The sequence below is a fragment of the Engystomops pustulosus genome, chromosome 2 (assembly GCF_040894005.1).
Source record: "Engystomops pustulosus chromosome 2, aEngPut4.maternal, whole genome shotgun sequence".
In the NCBI taxonomy this organism is placed as follows: domain Eukaryota; kingdom Metazoa; phylum Chordata; class Amphibia; order Anura; family Leptodactylidae; genus Engystomops; species Engystomops pustulosus.
Genome location: NC_092412.1, coordinates 100,808,273 through 100,823,711, shown reverse-complemented (window position 1 = coordinate 100,823,711; position 15,439 = coordinate 100,808,273). Strand labels below are relative to the sequence as shown.

The window sequence follows — 15,439 nt, the reverse complement described above, 5'->3', positions numbered from 1 at the left end:
TATCGTGCCGCGGTGCACTCTGGGATACCCCCGCCCTCCTCGCCGGTCCTCCCAGTTTGCGCTGCCCGAGATCCGTGTCTTGTAGCAAGATGGCGGAGCTAGGCTCGGGGTGACCAGACAAGAAGAGAAGGAAGCCGCCAGCGAGCCCTATAGTTGCCCGTGACACCGAGGAGCAGCCCCCGGCACATTCTCGCTAGTGTGGCCCGCACAGCCTCATGTCAGAGTGACAGCAGAGCTGGCTGCTGGCTCGGTGCTAGTCGCTCATTCATCGGCGCCCGTGTAGAGAGCTGTCATACCCCAGCAGGTCTGTGTGCATGGCCCGGGGGGCTGGCCTGCTCCACTAGTTGTGTGCCTGCTGGATTGTGCCGGGTTCTCGCATGAGTTCCCCGGACCAGAAGCGGCGGCAGAGAGAGGGAGCCCCGGAGCCCGAGGAGAGGAGCGCACACACCCCCTGCAGCAGCAGCAGCAGCAGCCCGGAACACAGCCCCGGGGAAGACAGGTCAGCCCGGGCCTCCACTGGAGCTGTGTGCACTGATCACTTGTCACCACACTGATAAGAACTAACGCATGACACGAGCATTAGGGTAGAGCCTGCACATAGTGTACATTGTATACATGATGCTATTACAGCTGCAAGTCCCTTTCCATTGACCCGAGCTAACCCCACTGCACACCCGTGTGGTGCTGCCACTTTAGGTCATTAAACTGGTGTCTGAATAATCCCCAATATATAGACTAATTATTCTGGAAATCCAATGTAGTAATGAAAGCAGTGTGCATATTATAATACTCATATGTGGCCCTGCTCAATGTCTTTGTTGTCCTTGGGAATGACCAATTGGGTTTATACTCTCCTTTTGCCAAGTTTCCTATGGACCCCAGCTTTGCTACATTGTGCAAGCGTTGATATATAACCCCTATGTTGTGCCTGTATCTTAGCTGATGGCCATTTAATTGGCTGACAAAGGCTTTGTTTAGAATATGCAAAATAGATGTAGTGCAGCTCTACCGCCTATAGCTTGCAACCAACAAACCTGAAGAATCTGGCCCATAGGAGTTTTTCAACTCCTGGTCCTTTCTTTGCATAAAGCTATTAGTTTTATCACATAATCTACCAGAAGGATTGTTAACCAATAACACTTGCATGGTAATGTGTGTCCCTTCTGGTAGGATCCACTCTTCTTTTAGCTTCTTACGTTTTTTTTTATTTTTTTTAAACAAACGAAGCCTTAAAAAAAGTCTTGCATGTTCTTGAAAGCTGTTTCTTTGTAAAACGAAGAGCATAAGAAGCTAAAAGAAAAGCAGATCCTGCCAGTATGTCAATGTGCTTGGTTTACAATTCTTTAGCCTGGTGGTAGATTTCCTTTATAAACATTTTCAAAACAGTGTAATAATTTTCTTAAAACTGAAAATAACAGTAGTGGCAGGTTGATCATATAATGGACAGAAATGGGACCTGACTGACCCCATTGTCAGTGTTGTTTCGTGCAGTGTCTTAGGTGTGTAATAAGCTGCAGAATTTTGTCCCGCTGTTGTGATGGAGTATTTAAACTGATTCTAACACAAATGTGAGCATAGTCTTCTGTGCAAATTCTTACAAAATTACCTTAAAATAAATGTTGACACTTCATCTGTAAAGTTATAGATATGGTTTTAGAAGGGCCTATTACATGATCCAGCGCGGTGGCATTGTCCAGAAAGTCATTTGATTATATACCGTAATGTCAAGAGGCAGAGAGTTTAACACATAAGTCAAGCTCTCCTCACTTCAGAATCCGCTCTTCACTGTAATTGATAGACCTGTATCCACATCGTTTACCAGATCTTTCATTCTGAGGTGCCTCTATTCCTTTATATAACAAATTTACATCTCATTTCAAAGTTGATTTTCTGAATGCTGCCACCACACTGAGCCATGAGAGAAACATGATATGGGAGGTGTAAATCTGCTTCACAGCATACTGGTTAAGGTTAATTCGGACAATTTCTGATGACAGGTTCCCTTTAAGCCTCATGCACACAGATGTGTAATTGGGGTGGGTGCTAGCTGCTTTTTGTGTGCTCTTGGCTGACTGCCTGCGCCGCAAACCATAGTGTCTTGCCCATGCCTGTTTTTGACGTCCGTGCAGTAAGTTTCTATTGACATCAGAAGTGAGAGCAGCACCCACCCATGTTAGACAAGCTGTTAACATGGGGACACCTTCCCTTTCATTACAAAAAATTAAATGCTGCTAAATTCTATAAGGGGTTGCATGAAATCGCCTATTTCATCTTTAAATGTCACATCACTCCTGAGAAACAAATGGGATAATAATGTGCCTATGTAGCAAATCCAAAACACGAATAACAAAAATCTGTTATAGGATTGCCTATATTATGTGCAGATTTCCGGCTTTACTGTCAGTATTTGCAGTTTTCCTTTAGATTCACTTGCTTCATGGGGTGGAAATAAATAAAAAAAAAAAAAAAGAATTTCACAAATGCCACAGAAAATATTTTGGGCATTCTACAGATTGGATTTCCACAGCAGATGTCCTTTGTAGATTTTGTGGAATTAAGTAATTCAAAAACTGAGTTTATATTCAGCAAGGAAAAGATACGGTGACTGGTCTCTTTTTAGAAATGAAATAGAACTTAAAAACACAGTAACTTTTCACTGGTATAAATAAGTAATATATGATTTCAATGTGTTTTACTCATTTACACCAAAATGTTACTGTTTTCTTATCTGGTTTTACTTTCAGATTTTCGCTGTCCTACTTCCTGTACATGATTTAGGTACAGACAGCGTTCAGCGGTTTTTTTGAAGTTCATTATATGTCAAAATTCTAGCAGATTTTCTTTCTTTTGGGTTAGGGTGAAAGGTTAATCACTAGGCAAATTATATTTTAGTCATACATGTTATCAATAAATGTTATCTGTATGCCAAGTTTCTGTATTTAAAGTCGACATGATGGTGACTGGCGCAGTCATGTCTATTGCACTGGGATTGGTCGTTCTTAGTGCTGCGAGCCTTTAAGTGGCTGAACATCAGATTCTTTTTGATGCTACTGGCTAAATCTATTGGGTGCGTTGGCTTTAGAGGGGTCTCAGGATCAGGGTTTTAGCTGCCCATCCATTTGCTCTTGGGGAGAAAGCTACTAAAGTGTCTACTGCAGTTATCTCCCTGTTCAGAATATAATCAATGCTTGTTTTGCAATGAAACTGCTGGGTGTGATTGCTAGACGCTCCTTCACATGGCAGCTCTGCACCAATGTCATCCTTGATTGCCTTCAGGCATCTGAACCTATGTCATGGGCAGGTCCAGAAGCAATGCTGTCACATGCTAGGATGTTGCAACACAGCTCACATAGTAGTAAATAAGAGTAGTGTTGCAGATCTCTGGGGCTGCCGCCATACAGTGGAGGGAACCTTCAGTCTCTGGTTCTCTCATGCGCAGGTTCTACCACCAGGAAGCAAGCTAAAGAGCTGATCGCTGAGGGGTCGTTATGTTATCCCCACCAAGCCCATAGTATTTGTGTATCCTGAGGATGGATAATCTGTATGAAGACTGCCAGGGCTCTCAGACAACCCTTTTCTGTCAAGCAAGCATAGAAGTACATGGAGAAAGTGGAGGTGGTGCTTCTGGTCCCTGCTGCCTCTAGAAAACATCCAATCACTTGCAGGGTCAGTTATTCCCTGAACTGCCCTTTCCTAGACTTTACCGGGATGCTGGCTGACACCCTGGAGTGTAGTGGGGATTGGGAGTAGTGGTAGCAGAGTAGGGAACTGTATGCTATCTTCTAACAGGCTGGAAAATGAGAAGGAAAACTCCTAGAAATCGATTAGTTGGAGAGGTTTTGTTTTCATGCACATGAACAATTGGTAATCACTTAAAAGTATGAGCGTCATAGCTAGCCACATGTTATAAACCATTAAAAAGCAGTCAAATTTGGATCTTTAAGAGTAGAACCAGAATTCAGAGTAGTGACTGTGTGCTACGTAGTCCTGTACCAGCCTGGCAACATTACAAGCATGAAGTGTTATTTCATGCCTGGTGCTGTGTAACATCTGTATCAGCTTACTAGAGAGGAATGCAAGTGTGCAGTTTGTCAGATGCACTGGACTCCTGATATAGTACATCATGTTTTTAGACAGGTCTGTGGCTGCTTTAGTTTTGTGTTTGACAACCTCTCGCAAACTTAAGAGGAGGCGGAGGCGACTATGCAAAAAAAAGCTTCCTCTGTCCCCCCTCTTTGACTCAATCTTAGGTTCGAGTTTGACTCAAGGTTAGGCAAGGCATTGGAATAAAAGTGGTTTTAGGAGCAATGACTAAATATACACTTGGACACAAGAAGGTAAATAATTAGATACGGTTTCAGTTTTTGGGGGGACTAGTTACATAATGGTGCTCCCGTTGCCCCTGAAGCCTCCTTGGGCTGAATTCAGCAGCTCATCCCCATGCTTTATCAGCAGGCAGCAGTACTGTATGTGCCCAGGGCGACATCATCACAGGTCCTCCGAACATTAGCAAACTGTACCCCATGCATATATCTGGCTGCACAAATTACAGCAGAAAGGATGGAGGATGGAGAGGAGTAAAGTCCATGCAGGCTGCTTTGATTTTATGTGGTCAGATAAATGCATGGGGTACAATTTGCTAATGTTAGGAGGCTAAAGGACCTGAGATGATGTCACCCTGGTCACATGACATGACTGCTGCAATCTGATAAAGCATGGGGAAGAGCTAAAAGAAGGGTGTCAGTTAGTTAACAGGGCTCTATGGGAACCTGCCACTAACTTTTTTGTGAAAAATGTGGTGACATGTTACCTTTAATAGTTAGATTTCTGATGGTGAGTTTCCTATAAAGTGTTCCTGTTAGGAAACTGTACTATGGCTCTAGATGTTTGCTTTCCTTAAAGGGTTTGTATAAAGTTTCAATGTTATGTTTGACCTGCAGCTCCATAAAGTAGTGAGAGTGGGATCCCTGATCTTGTGGAGGTCCAACCCCTATGGATGGGGGATGGCAATAAAACCTATTAGACCCCGTTAAGAATAAATGGTTGCAGTTAGGCTGGGTTCTCATGGCATAGAGTTTGACATAGAAAAAGTCTCAATTCAAGACTTCTGTTCCCTACAGGGGAAAAAAGGACATGACCTAATTTCCACCTATCTGTGATACTTTCCTTCACATATGTGAAGTTATGCAAACAAATCTGATGTTATTTTATTTATAGGAATTTCTAGGTACAGAATTTCGCTGCTTTGTCCATTCAGGTCTTTTGTATAGGCCAGTAAAAAAAATTTGCACCACTGACTGTGTGAAAGGGCTGTGGTGCTCACTTGAGCTTAGCATGGCATCTGTTAAGTGCCCCTGTTTACCACCCCCAAACCCATTAAATTGAGTAGGAGGTGATTTCTTCTGGGGGGGGGTGTTACCTATTTTCCATCAGGTTCAGCACAGAAACACATAGAAAGAGAAGATATTTTTCACAATACATTCTAGCAAAATATTTTAAAAAAGTGTCAAAAAACAGATCTGGCGTTCTTGTCTAATGAATCTGGTGCTTTTTTTGGACCACCTGTTCTAATCTGATACCATCCAACCATTTGATACAGTTTTTTTTTTATGGCCCTGCATATTTAATTGGCAAAAGGGATTATTCCTGTAGTGATGTAGTGCAGTATTATACTACTTGGTAAGATACATGTAAAGCTCTGATCTCTGTGTTTTACAGATCACCAGGAGATCCTAATTCAGAAAACCTAGAAAATAGCCGAATGTAAGTATGACAAGACTTTCTAGAAAATACTGTTATATGAACTTATGCCATAAATGGTTGTATAGCGAGGGTGGCATCATCTCTCCTCTATCACAACCTATGAAGTATTCACATGGATCTCAAAGATTAAAAATTGATAGAAGTCATGTCATCCTGATGCCTCATTATGATATTGTTGAAATTAGATAGGTATTCACTTGTAGGGCACACAGAACCTCCCCACCAAATGCACATATTGGACCATTGGCGGTTTTAGGGAGCCAATCACACTAGATTATTACTGATAGCACTGCTTCTGTGTATGGCTCTGCTCTTCCGGTTCCATATTTCCCCATAATCATATACTTATAACTTTATGCAATTTACTAACAAGTAACTTTTAAGTCTAATAGTACATTAATTTCTCAGCTCCGGTGTAAATCAGGCTTATGCTGTCTGTTTTCAGTATGCAGCTGTGGCCTTCTATGGTCAACAGATCAGGGCTCTAGAGATAGTCTGTTTGTGTAGTATGGTGGCTGTGTTATGGGACACTACATAATGTGGACTTCTGGGCAATATATACAATTAAGTAACTTGACAAATTTAGTGCTTGCAGCCCATATCCTCTTTCTTTCCTGTGATATAAATTGCTGTACAGGACATTTTGGTGTTTTTGTCGTGGAATCTTGGCAGGCACAAGTTGCCATTTTTATGACATATTAATAAATTGGATTTTATCATTTTCATTTTGGACTTCCTTACTCAAAAAAACTTTTTGTGGTTGAGCAACTTACTTGTTGTGCGTTCCTTATGTTTGGCTCATGCATAGTAATGAAAGTACTTATGTTATCAGATACCCTAGTCAGCAGTGAAAAAACCATTGATGGACACTAAAAGTACTTATCTATGAAGGTTGTGTTTTAGCTTAAAATCCTTGGGTTCTTGTAGATTGTCATTTGAAATGGTTTGTTTTTCCTATTTGCCGTTAGCAGATTTTATAGTGATATCAGCCTGTAGTTTCAAATTGACTTAAAGGAAATCTACCATTTGTTTTTATGCATTATGAAGCAAACATATGCTGTAGCTACACTGATGCGGTTTTGTGGAAAAAAAAAAGTTGTACAATTTTGATAATGAGGCTCTTACCCTAATTATGCTTGCTGGAGAAGTGCATAAGTCTGCCTCATCCCGCCTCCCATAAGTCTTCCCATGAGCCTGTGACGTCTTCCAGCTTCCCCAGTATCCTGCAGATCGTTATGTTGCAAAGTCATTCAGGAACTTGGGAACGCTGGGTGTATGCTGCCTGCCGTACATAAACGCACATTACTTCCACATACATGGAGCTGCCTGAACTGTCCTGTCAAGACTAGTCAACCTGAGTTGGATGACTAACAGCAGGTGTGGGATGGTGCAGCGCTTGATTACTTCTGCTTGTCAGGGACCACACAGTGAATACAGCGCTCTAGGCTTATGCTGGGCGGGACAAGGCTGGAGCAGTGCATATTTAGGGTAAGAGGAGAAAAACTGGGCAGCCCCAGGAGTGACAGAGCCTCATTATCATAACTTTATCATTGTTTTTTCAGCAAAACCACTCAGTTCAGGGATTAAAAAAGATATGTTTCTGCATCAGTGTAGCTACAGCATTTTCAAGGTATGTTTGGTACACAGTGCATGAAATCAAATGTTAGATTTCCTTTGATGGCAGGACAGTACTATAATAGTTAGTCTTTGCTTTCCAAGTGTATCCAGCAGACAGAACAGGAATAGATGGGAAAGGCTTGACCTAGGACTGGTTTGACCTTCCATGAAATTGTGGGTTCCTGTTATGCAGTTTTAGACCTTTGACACCTCAGTATCTGCATAAAAGGAAGTCTGTCACCAGTGGAGGAAGAGGAATACTAATCCATCTTTTCTCTGCAGCCTATAACAAGTGTCACATCCATCTGTTAAAGAATGAGTACAGCTTCCTATTTGCTTTTTCGTTCTTACTTTTAGAACATGTCGTAGCCACAATATCAGTGTTTTCCTGTGCACTTCTTACAGGAATGTGTAGCGTTTTGCATGTGTTTGTCTCCTGGTTGCTTATGCTTGCACCATCTTGCATGTCTATAGCTATGTTAAGCATGCGAGTCCTGCATGCATAAGCTGTGCCTAACTTTAAAGTGAACAAGCACGTGCTTTTAGAGCCTGTGTATTTATAGAAGAAACTTCTGGCTTGTATTCATGTTCTCCGTGTCTGTAGACATTGCTAAGCTTGCTTTAAAGGGGACTCCAGCCATGTGTTGGCTGTGTCACTGGGCCCAGATTTCCCTAAAGTATGTCTATAATGCTCTTGCTGTAAATTGTATTAATAATTTGACATCATCTCAGCTATCAGTGTGATAATGGAACCTTGAGACCTCCTTTATCCATGTCTAACCAGTGAGTGTGTTAAATAGCTACAAGACAAGATATAAAGCTGTGCATAGTAGTCCGGTGGTTGGTTTTGTGTAGTAAATAGTAAACTTCTTGGACTGTTATATGCGTTTTACTACAGGACACAATCCAGGCAGCAAAAATCAAACATATACACACAAAGCTGTACTGTACTCTGTACAGCTAAGGATGTTACTATACAGCACACTATTTGAATCAGATATGTCACCCGGCAAATACGTAATGTGAAGTTACCCCAAAGTGATAAATCAATTTTGGGAAAAGTCCAGACTGTCACATTCTAGTCTGTTGAGTTTGCTGCTATTCCCTATTGATGTTCTCCAGTAAAGTGATATGCCTTTACTTTTACAGGATATAGCTTTCTTGTGTATAGTGGGGTGAGATAATTAACAAAGTGTACAGGTTCTAATTAACCAGCAGCAGAGGTCACACTAAAATTTTTTCAGATGGGTAATACTACACTTCATACTATTTTTGATAAGTATTTTTAGCCAAAGAGGATATTGAAATTTAAATAACTCCATAGGCATATATGATTTTTATATTCATATATTTATGCAAAAAAATTATTTTTTTTTGTCTTGGCCATAAAATTTGACACCCCAGAACTACCCTGTCCAGACTGTCTGATGCCTCTCAACCACCCCACCCCCTGTCCAGACTATGGCTGATACTAGCCACAGAAGAGGCTGCAGCTTGCTGCCTGGCAGAGGGGAAAATACTCAGATTTTTGTGGAGCAAAACTGCATGTTCAGACGTGAATGTCGCCTCTTACCAGCGCGACCTTGTTTGGCTTGGTCGTTCTAGAAGAGGACTGAGTGATTCTCCAACCATTATTCTTCCAGATCCCCTGATAAGTTTTCCATGGATAGAGGGGAGTGTGCTGCTAGCATATGATTGAAGCTACTGTAAAACATATTGCCAAATGCTTGAACTCAGACAAAAAGTCAGCCCCCAAAAATCATAGGCAAAGAATGGAAGAAGAATCATCTATAGAAACAACATCATGGTTTCAATGAATCAGAAAAAAATGGCGACACCTTCCCCTTTAAAATCTAGGTTATTAACTGTAAAAATATGCAATAGGTGTTAAATTCAGTAACCAAAATTGCATTACCTTGGAATCTGTCAGAAGTTGTGACCATACAAAGCTGCAGACAGTGTTGGGTAATACTCCTGGATGTCTGTATAATTATACAGTTTTGAGATGTCATCCCTGACTAGAGCACAGTCTCCCTCCTCTGCTGTGAATCACTGCTGTAGCAAGCTTGTTTGAACAATACATGAGTTGCTCAGCAGGAGGGGCTTTGCTGTATTCACTGGAGAGATCTCACACATCAGTGCACCACAATTATCCAAGTCCAGCTACAATCCTGGAATAAAATGCATTTTTCAGTCCTGCTTCTACAACAGTATAATTATACGATCTCCAGGGCTACTACCTAACATTGTCTGCAGCTTCGTGTTGTCAGAGCTGCTGACAGGTTCCGTTTAATTCTTAGTGTTCTAACAATAATTATTTTTATAATAATATATTTATAATGTGTTGAAAAATAACAATTACTTTTGAATAATTACTGATGCCATAAAATTCCTGTATTTATTGTAGGTATTTTTATAAGTCTTTTGGGTATTGATGATTGATTGTATAGATAATTTGTCCTAATGCAAAGCAATTGAATGAGTGTTTTTTTTGTGTATTAGAAACCATTTATTGTCACTGTAATTCCACTTTAATGCCTATTTTTAAATTGTAGTATTTTTTACAGCCAACCAATCAGATGCAGACTTCTATTTTTATTTTTTCAAAGACCAATAGCAGAAAGAAGAGATCTGCTTGATTGAGTGTCCCTGTAATGAAACTGAGCTACCAGTGTACAGGTTCACTGTTATTGTATTGGGTGCACAGCACAAATGTCCAGCAGTGGTTAAATAAAGCCTCTTGCACAGTATAAAAAATCATGCAGATGTATTCAGTATCCTTTCACTTCTTTGGCACTGTGGGAAACTGCTTGACTGTTTGAGAAGGCCTATAAGGGAATGAAGCACTGGATATGTGGACCTCTATTTTTGATTATTGCTGGACTCGGCTGTTGAAACTCCCATCTTTTTTTCTTTCCAAACTTACAAACTTCCAAAATACAGGTGGTCCCCTCGACTTACAGATGACCCCTAATTAAAGACGGACCCCTCTTCCCACTTTGACCTTTGGTGACGCTCTCTAAATGCTTTACAGGCAGTCCCCGGGTTACATACAAGATAGGGTCTGGAGGTTTGTTCTTAAGTTGAATTTGTATGTAAGTCGAAACTGTATATTTTATAATGGAAGTTCTAGACAATTTTTTTCTTTTGCCCCAGTGACAATTGGAGTTTCAAAATTTTTGGTGTAATTGGACCAAGAATTATGAATAAAGCTTCATTACAGACATCTTACAGCTGATCATTGCAGTCTGGGACTATAGTAAAGCATCCAGAGAGCTTCACCAGAGGTCACAGTGGGCAGAGGGGTCCGTCTGTAACTATGGGTTGTCTGTAAGTCAGGTGTCCTTAAGTAGGGGACCGCCTGTACTATAGTCCCAGCTATAGTCCCAGCTATAGTCCCAGGCTGCAATGATCAGCTGTAAAGTGTCTGTAATGAAGCTCTATTGATAATAATTCACATTACAACAAAAAATATGTACTGGGGCAAAAAAAATAATTTGTCTTGATTTTACAATTGTAAAATATACAGTTTCGACTTGCATACAAATTCAACTTAAGTAGAAACCTATGGAACCTATCTTGTATGTAATCCTGGGACTGCCTGTATTGTAAATGTGAGTCATTTATAACATCCACAAATGTCACATTGGCGGATGCATAAGTCCAGGTCTGGGAGGAGATCCCTCAGGAGAACCATCCGCATCCTCATCAGGAGCATGCTGAGGTGTTGTAGGCAGGTCATACAGGCAATGGAGGCCACACACAATACTGAGCCTCCTTTTGTCTTGTTTTACGGACATTACATCAACGTTGGATCAGCCTGTAGTGTGTTTTCAGTAATTCAGTGAAACTGGAACAGTACCCACGGCACATGCACAGTGATGCTGGTGTGTGACTGCGATTCTGGGAGCTATGGATCAAGGTAAGTATATTTTAAAGAGGGTCCATAAGGTCCTCTTTAAAGACCTGTCATCCAAATAAAAGGCACTAGGAGCTGCTTACTAAAGTAAACAGCTCCTAGTGCTACAACAGATGTAACACTGTTACACTGCTAGCGTTTTCAGAAACCTCTAACGCTAGCAGACACGGCCATACTAAAGAAATGCCAGACTGTTGGGTGTATTCATGAGGGGGCGGTCCGAGGCTCGTCTTCTCACCTGGACCACCCCTCCCACTCCATAGGCCGACAGTCACTGCCGAGCTTCATGCGGCAGTCACTGCCCTTAATCCCGCCCCCTCATGAATACACCCAACCCCTTACAGCGCGGTCCGGCGTTTCTAGTGTACATTGTGGCAGTGTCTGCTAGCATTATTGGAGGTCTCCGATAACGCTAGCAGTGTAACACTGCTGCATCTGTTGTAGCCTCACTGACACTGTGATGATAATTTGATAGATTTGTATGTGTTTAAGTCTGGGTATATCAGATCTGTTCATAGAGCTAAAATGTTGTTTCTGGTTTTTAAGTCTATTTATCTGAACATTTTGTATTATGTATGTGCCAGACTAACCAAGCTTTCCTACTAATGTGAATGTGCTTTGTATATGGACTAATCCACATTTGCCTGTTTGAATGTTTGCTACAGGAAGCGAGCAGCTGCAAAGCATCTAATAGAACGCTACTACCACCAGTTAACTGAGGGCTGTGGAAATGATTCCTGCACGAATGAGTTTTGTGCTTCCTGTCCCACTTTTCTCCGTACGGATAACAATGCAGCAGCCATTAAGGCCCTCGACTTATATAAGGTTAATGCAAAACTCTGTGATCCTCATCCCTCCAAGAAAGGAACAAGCTCATCTTATCTAGAGAACAACTCCAAAAGTGCCCATAACAACCCGTGCTCGGAAAGAAAGATGAACAAGAAGGAAGTTCACGGACCTAGGGATGACTTCAAAGGTAACGTTTAATCACAATTCTTGGGTAGCTACTTATTTATTATTAGGTAATTGGAATATGTGAGATTGAGACATAGAAATTTGAGGGTCCCAGTATATTTGCAGTTTTTCATGTCATAGATTTGCAGGCGGGCAACATCTCGCCATGTGAAATTCATATGCAGTGCAGATTTTCATTGCAAGACTTGGTCTAATATCCTTGCAACTTACAAGTTGGGAGTTAAGCATTATATTCCTAGACAATTTGGCTACTAGATGTATTATCCAGGTTATAGATATAAAACTAATGTAAAATGTCTATGAAGGTTAGACACTGGTTGCTATCCTGTAATGTGTATTCCACGGAGCAGACATATGGGATTACTGCTTAAAGGGCTTGTCTATGCAGAACCTGGAACAATGCCTTTGCAGAAATGAGCTTTCATGGCTCCCATTGAATAGATGGTTTTGTAGGGGAAGTCATGCCTTCCTTTTGTAGTAGCTGATGCAAGTGAAATGCTGTCTTACATTGTGGACATCCAAATGGTTGTTCATGTAAGGCCCCTGTTCATGGAATCGGACCTGTGTGCTTATTCTATCCCACAGACAGAGCACAGTGCACTGAACTGGATCCCTGTCTACTAGTTGAAATGCAGCTCCTGCACTGCAGTTCAGCCGAGAGATAGGGACTCCTTGCATCATATTTATGTATGATACAAGGATTCGCATTCACTGTCCTGTGCTCTGTTTGTGAGACCTGAACAGCACACAGGTCTATTTCCACAGACCGAACATGTCACGCTATGGGCCAAATACATTGAGCAGCTGGAGAGAGGATACATATGCTTTATCAGTTATTCAGCGAACATCTGACCTCTGGTATTCTTGCCATAATGCTGGGATATACTTGGGTAGTTTCCCCCGATCTCCCCCACCCAATTTTTTTTTATATAGTCACTTGGGTTCAACTGGTTTGTAGATTTTGGAACTCAACTAACCAAATACTGGTCACACAATTTAGCATTTTAGTCCCCATTTATGCAACACAGTATTTCCTTTTGGCTTTGATGAAAGGGTTTCTCTTTGATAATGACGTTTCTGTTCTTCTCTTCAGATGTCACTTTCCTCTCTGAAGAAAAGGTGTATGAAATTCTTGAACTATGTAGAGAACGGGAGGATTACTCTCCTCTTATCCGGGTGATAGGGAAAGTATTTTCCAATGCAGACGCCTTGGTTCAGAGCTTCCGAAAAGCAAAGCAACATACTAAGGAGGAGCTGAAATCTTTACAGGAAAAAGATGAAGACAAAGATGAAGATGAGAAGGAGAAAGCTGCTTCGTCTGCTGCTGCTATGGAAGAGGATTCTGCAGCATCGTCCTCCAGACTTAATGATGGTACACAGGGAGACAATAATATACCCAAACTAGGCCCTGAAGAAGTATCTTTAGACATTGAAGCTGTTAGACGGGTCTATCACAGGTTACTTTCCAACGAGAAAATAGAAACTGCCTTTCTTAATGCACTTGTGTACCTATCTCCCAACGTCGAATGTGACTTAACTTATCATAATGTATATTCAAGGGACCCCAACTATCTCAATTTATTCATTATTGTCATGGAGAATTGTAATCTCCACAGCCCAGAGTACCTGGAAATGGCTCTACCGTTGTTCTGCAAAGCTATGAGCAAATTGCCATTGCCGGCACAAGCAAAGTTGATACGATTGTGGTCAAAATACAGCGCAGAGCAGATCAGAAGAATGATGGAGACTTTCCAGCAACTTATTACTTACAAAGTGATAAGCAATGAATTCAACAGCCGCAACCTAGTGAATGATGATGACGCCATTGTGGCTGCGACTAAATGCCTGAAAATGGTTTACTATGCAAATGTTGTCGGAGGAGAAATTGAGACCGATCACAATGAAGAGGAAGATGACGAACCCATCCCAGAATCTAGTGAATTAACTCTCCAAGAGCTCCTGGGAGAGGAGAGAAGAAATAAGAAGGGTCCTCGAGTAGACCCCCTAGAAACTGAACTTGGTGTAAAAACCATCGATTGCAGGAAACCCCTCATCCCTTTTGAAGAATTTGTAAATGAACCACTCAATGATGTTCTTGAAATGGACAAAGACTATACTTTCTTTAAAGTAGAAACTGAAAATAAATTCTCTTTTATGACATGTCCCTTTATCCTGAATGCTGTAACAAAAAATCTGGGCTTGTACTATGACAACCGAATCCGCATGTATAGTGAAAGAAGAATCACAGTGCTGTACAGTCTTGTTCAAGGACAGCAACTCAACCCATACCTGCGGCTCAAGGTCAGACGAGACCACATCATTGATGATGCTTTAGTTAGGGTAAGTTATCTCCCTTTCTTTTTAGATTATGCTGTGTATGGGAAGGAAGTGGTGGTGCACATTTATAACCCCTGATCCATTCACTCCTAAGGGATTTGGAGACATTACTGTTTGGCAGTCCCAAACAAGTGAATGGAGCAGTTCAGGACCTCCGTTCTTGGTAACAATCTTGGGATTGTCCACACACTGCTGTGCTGCTACTCTCTAATGTGAGAAAAATCTTTTGAAGCCTTGGACTGAATACTGCACAGTGGAGAGACTATGGAGACTAATTGAGCTAATAGTGCAACAGTTATATTATGTATTTTGCTGGCCAAAATAGTGTCTCACAGTACTCAGACATCAACATAAAAAAAAAAAATATTGGTATTCCAGTCACATAGATGTATTCCCTTATAGACACGATTGGGGGGTGGGGGGGGGGGGTGGAGACATTCTGGTCCATTGTACTCTTGTACATCCATGCACTTCTGCATAATTCATCTCTGATACTATGGAAATTTCAGTGTTTAGTACTCCTCTACTTCCTTCAGTGTCCTAGTTACTGGAGTGGGCAGCTCACATGGTTGACCTGTCACTTTATTAATTTTGTGTACATTGGACCCCTGTTTCTGTGATCTGCGGGCGTCCACTGCTGTGTCCCTCACGACTAACAAATATGACTCTCAAACCCCCTTCACTAGGAAATCTATTTCCAATCCTTTGGGTTTTTTATTAGTGGTGAAAATTATTTAAAACAAAGGTAACCAAAGCATTTCTAGAGAGGATTGAATAGAACCACAGTGGTTTAATGGTGGTACTATTATGTTACACCTTTTATACCTT

General features: G+C 41.3%; 1 protein-coding gene across 3 annotated transcripts in view; it reads left to right on the top strand.

Moving 5' to 3' along the window:
- The window catches only part of UBE3A (ubiquitin protein ligase E3A), a 33,154-nt gene that overhangs the window by 119 nt on the left and 17,596 nt on the right, over nt 1–15,439 (top strand). The window contains exons 1-4 of one of the 3 annotated variants that reach the window (XM_072135714.1): nt 20–499; nt 5,719–5,763; nt 11,965–12,275; nt 13,368–14,614. In XM_072135714.1, coding sequence (XP_071991815.1) covers nt 378–499; nt 5,719–5,763; nt 11,965–12,275; nt 13,368–14,614 — 1,725 coding nt within the window. In that variant the 5' untranslated portion in view covers nt 20–377. Of the gene's footprint in view, nt 1–19; nt 500–5,718; nt 5,764–11,964; nt 12,276–13,367; nt 14,615–15,439 lie in introns of those variants that run through there. The other 2 variants (XM_072135715.1, XM_072135716.1) reach the window with 2 other exon arrangements.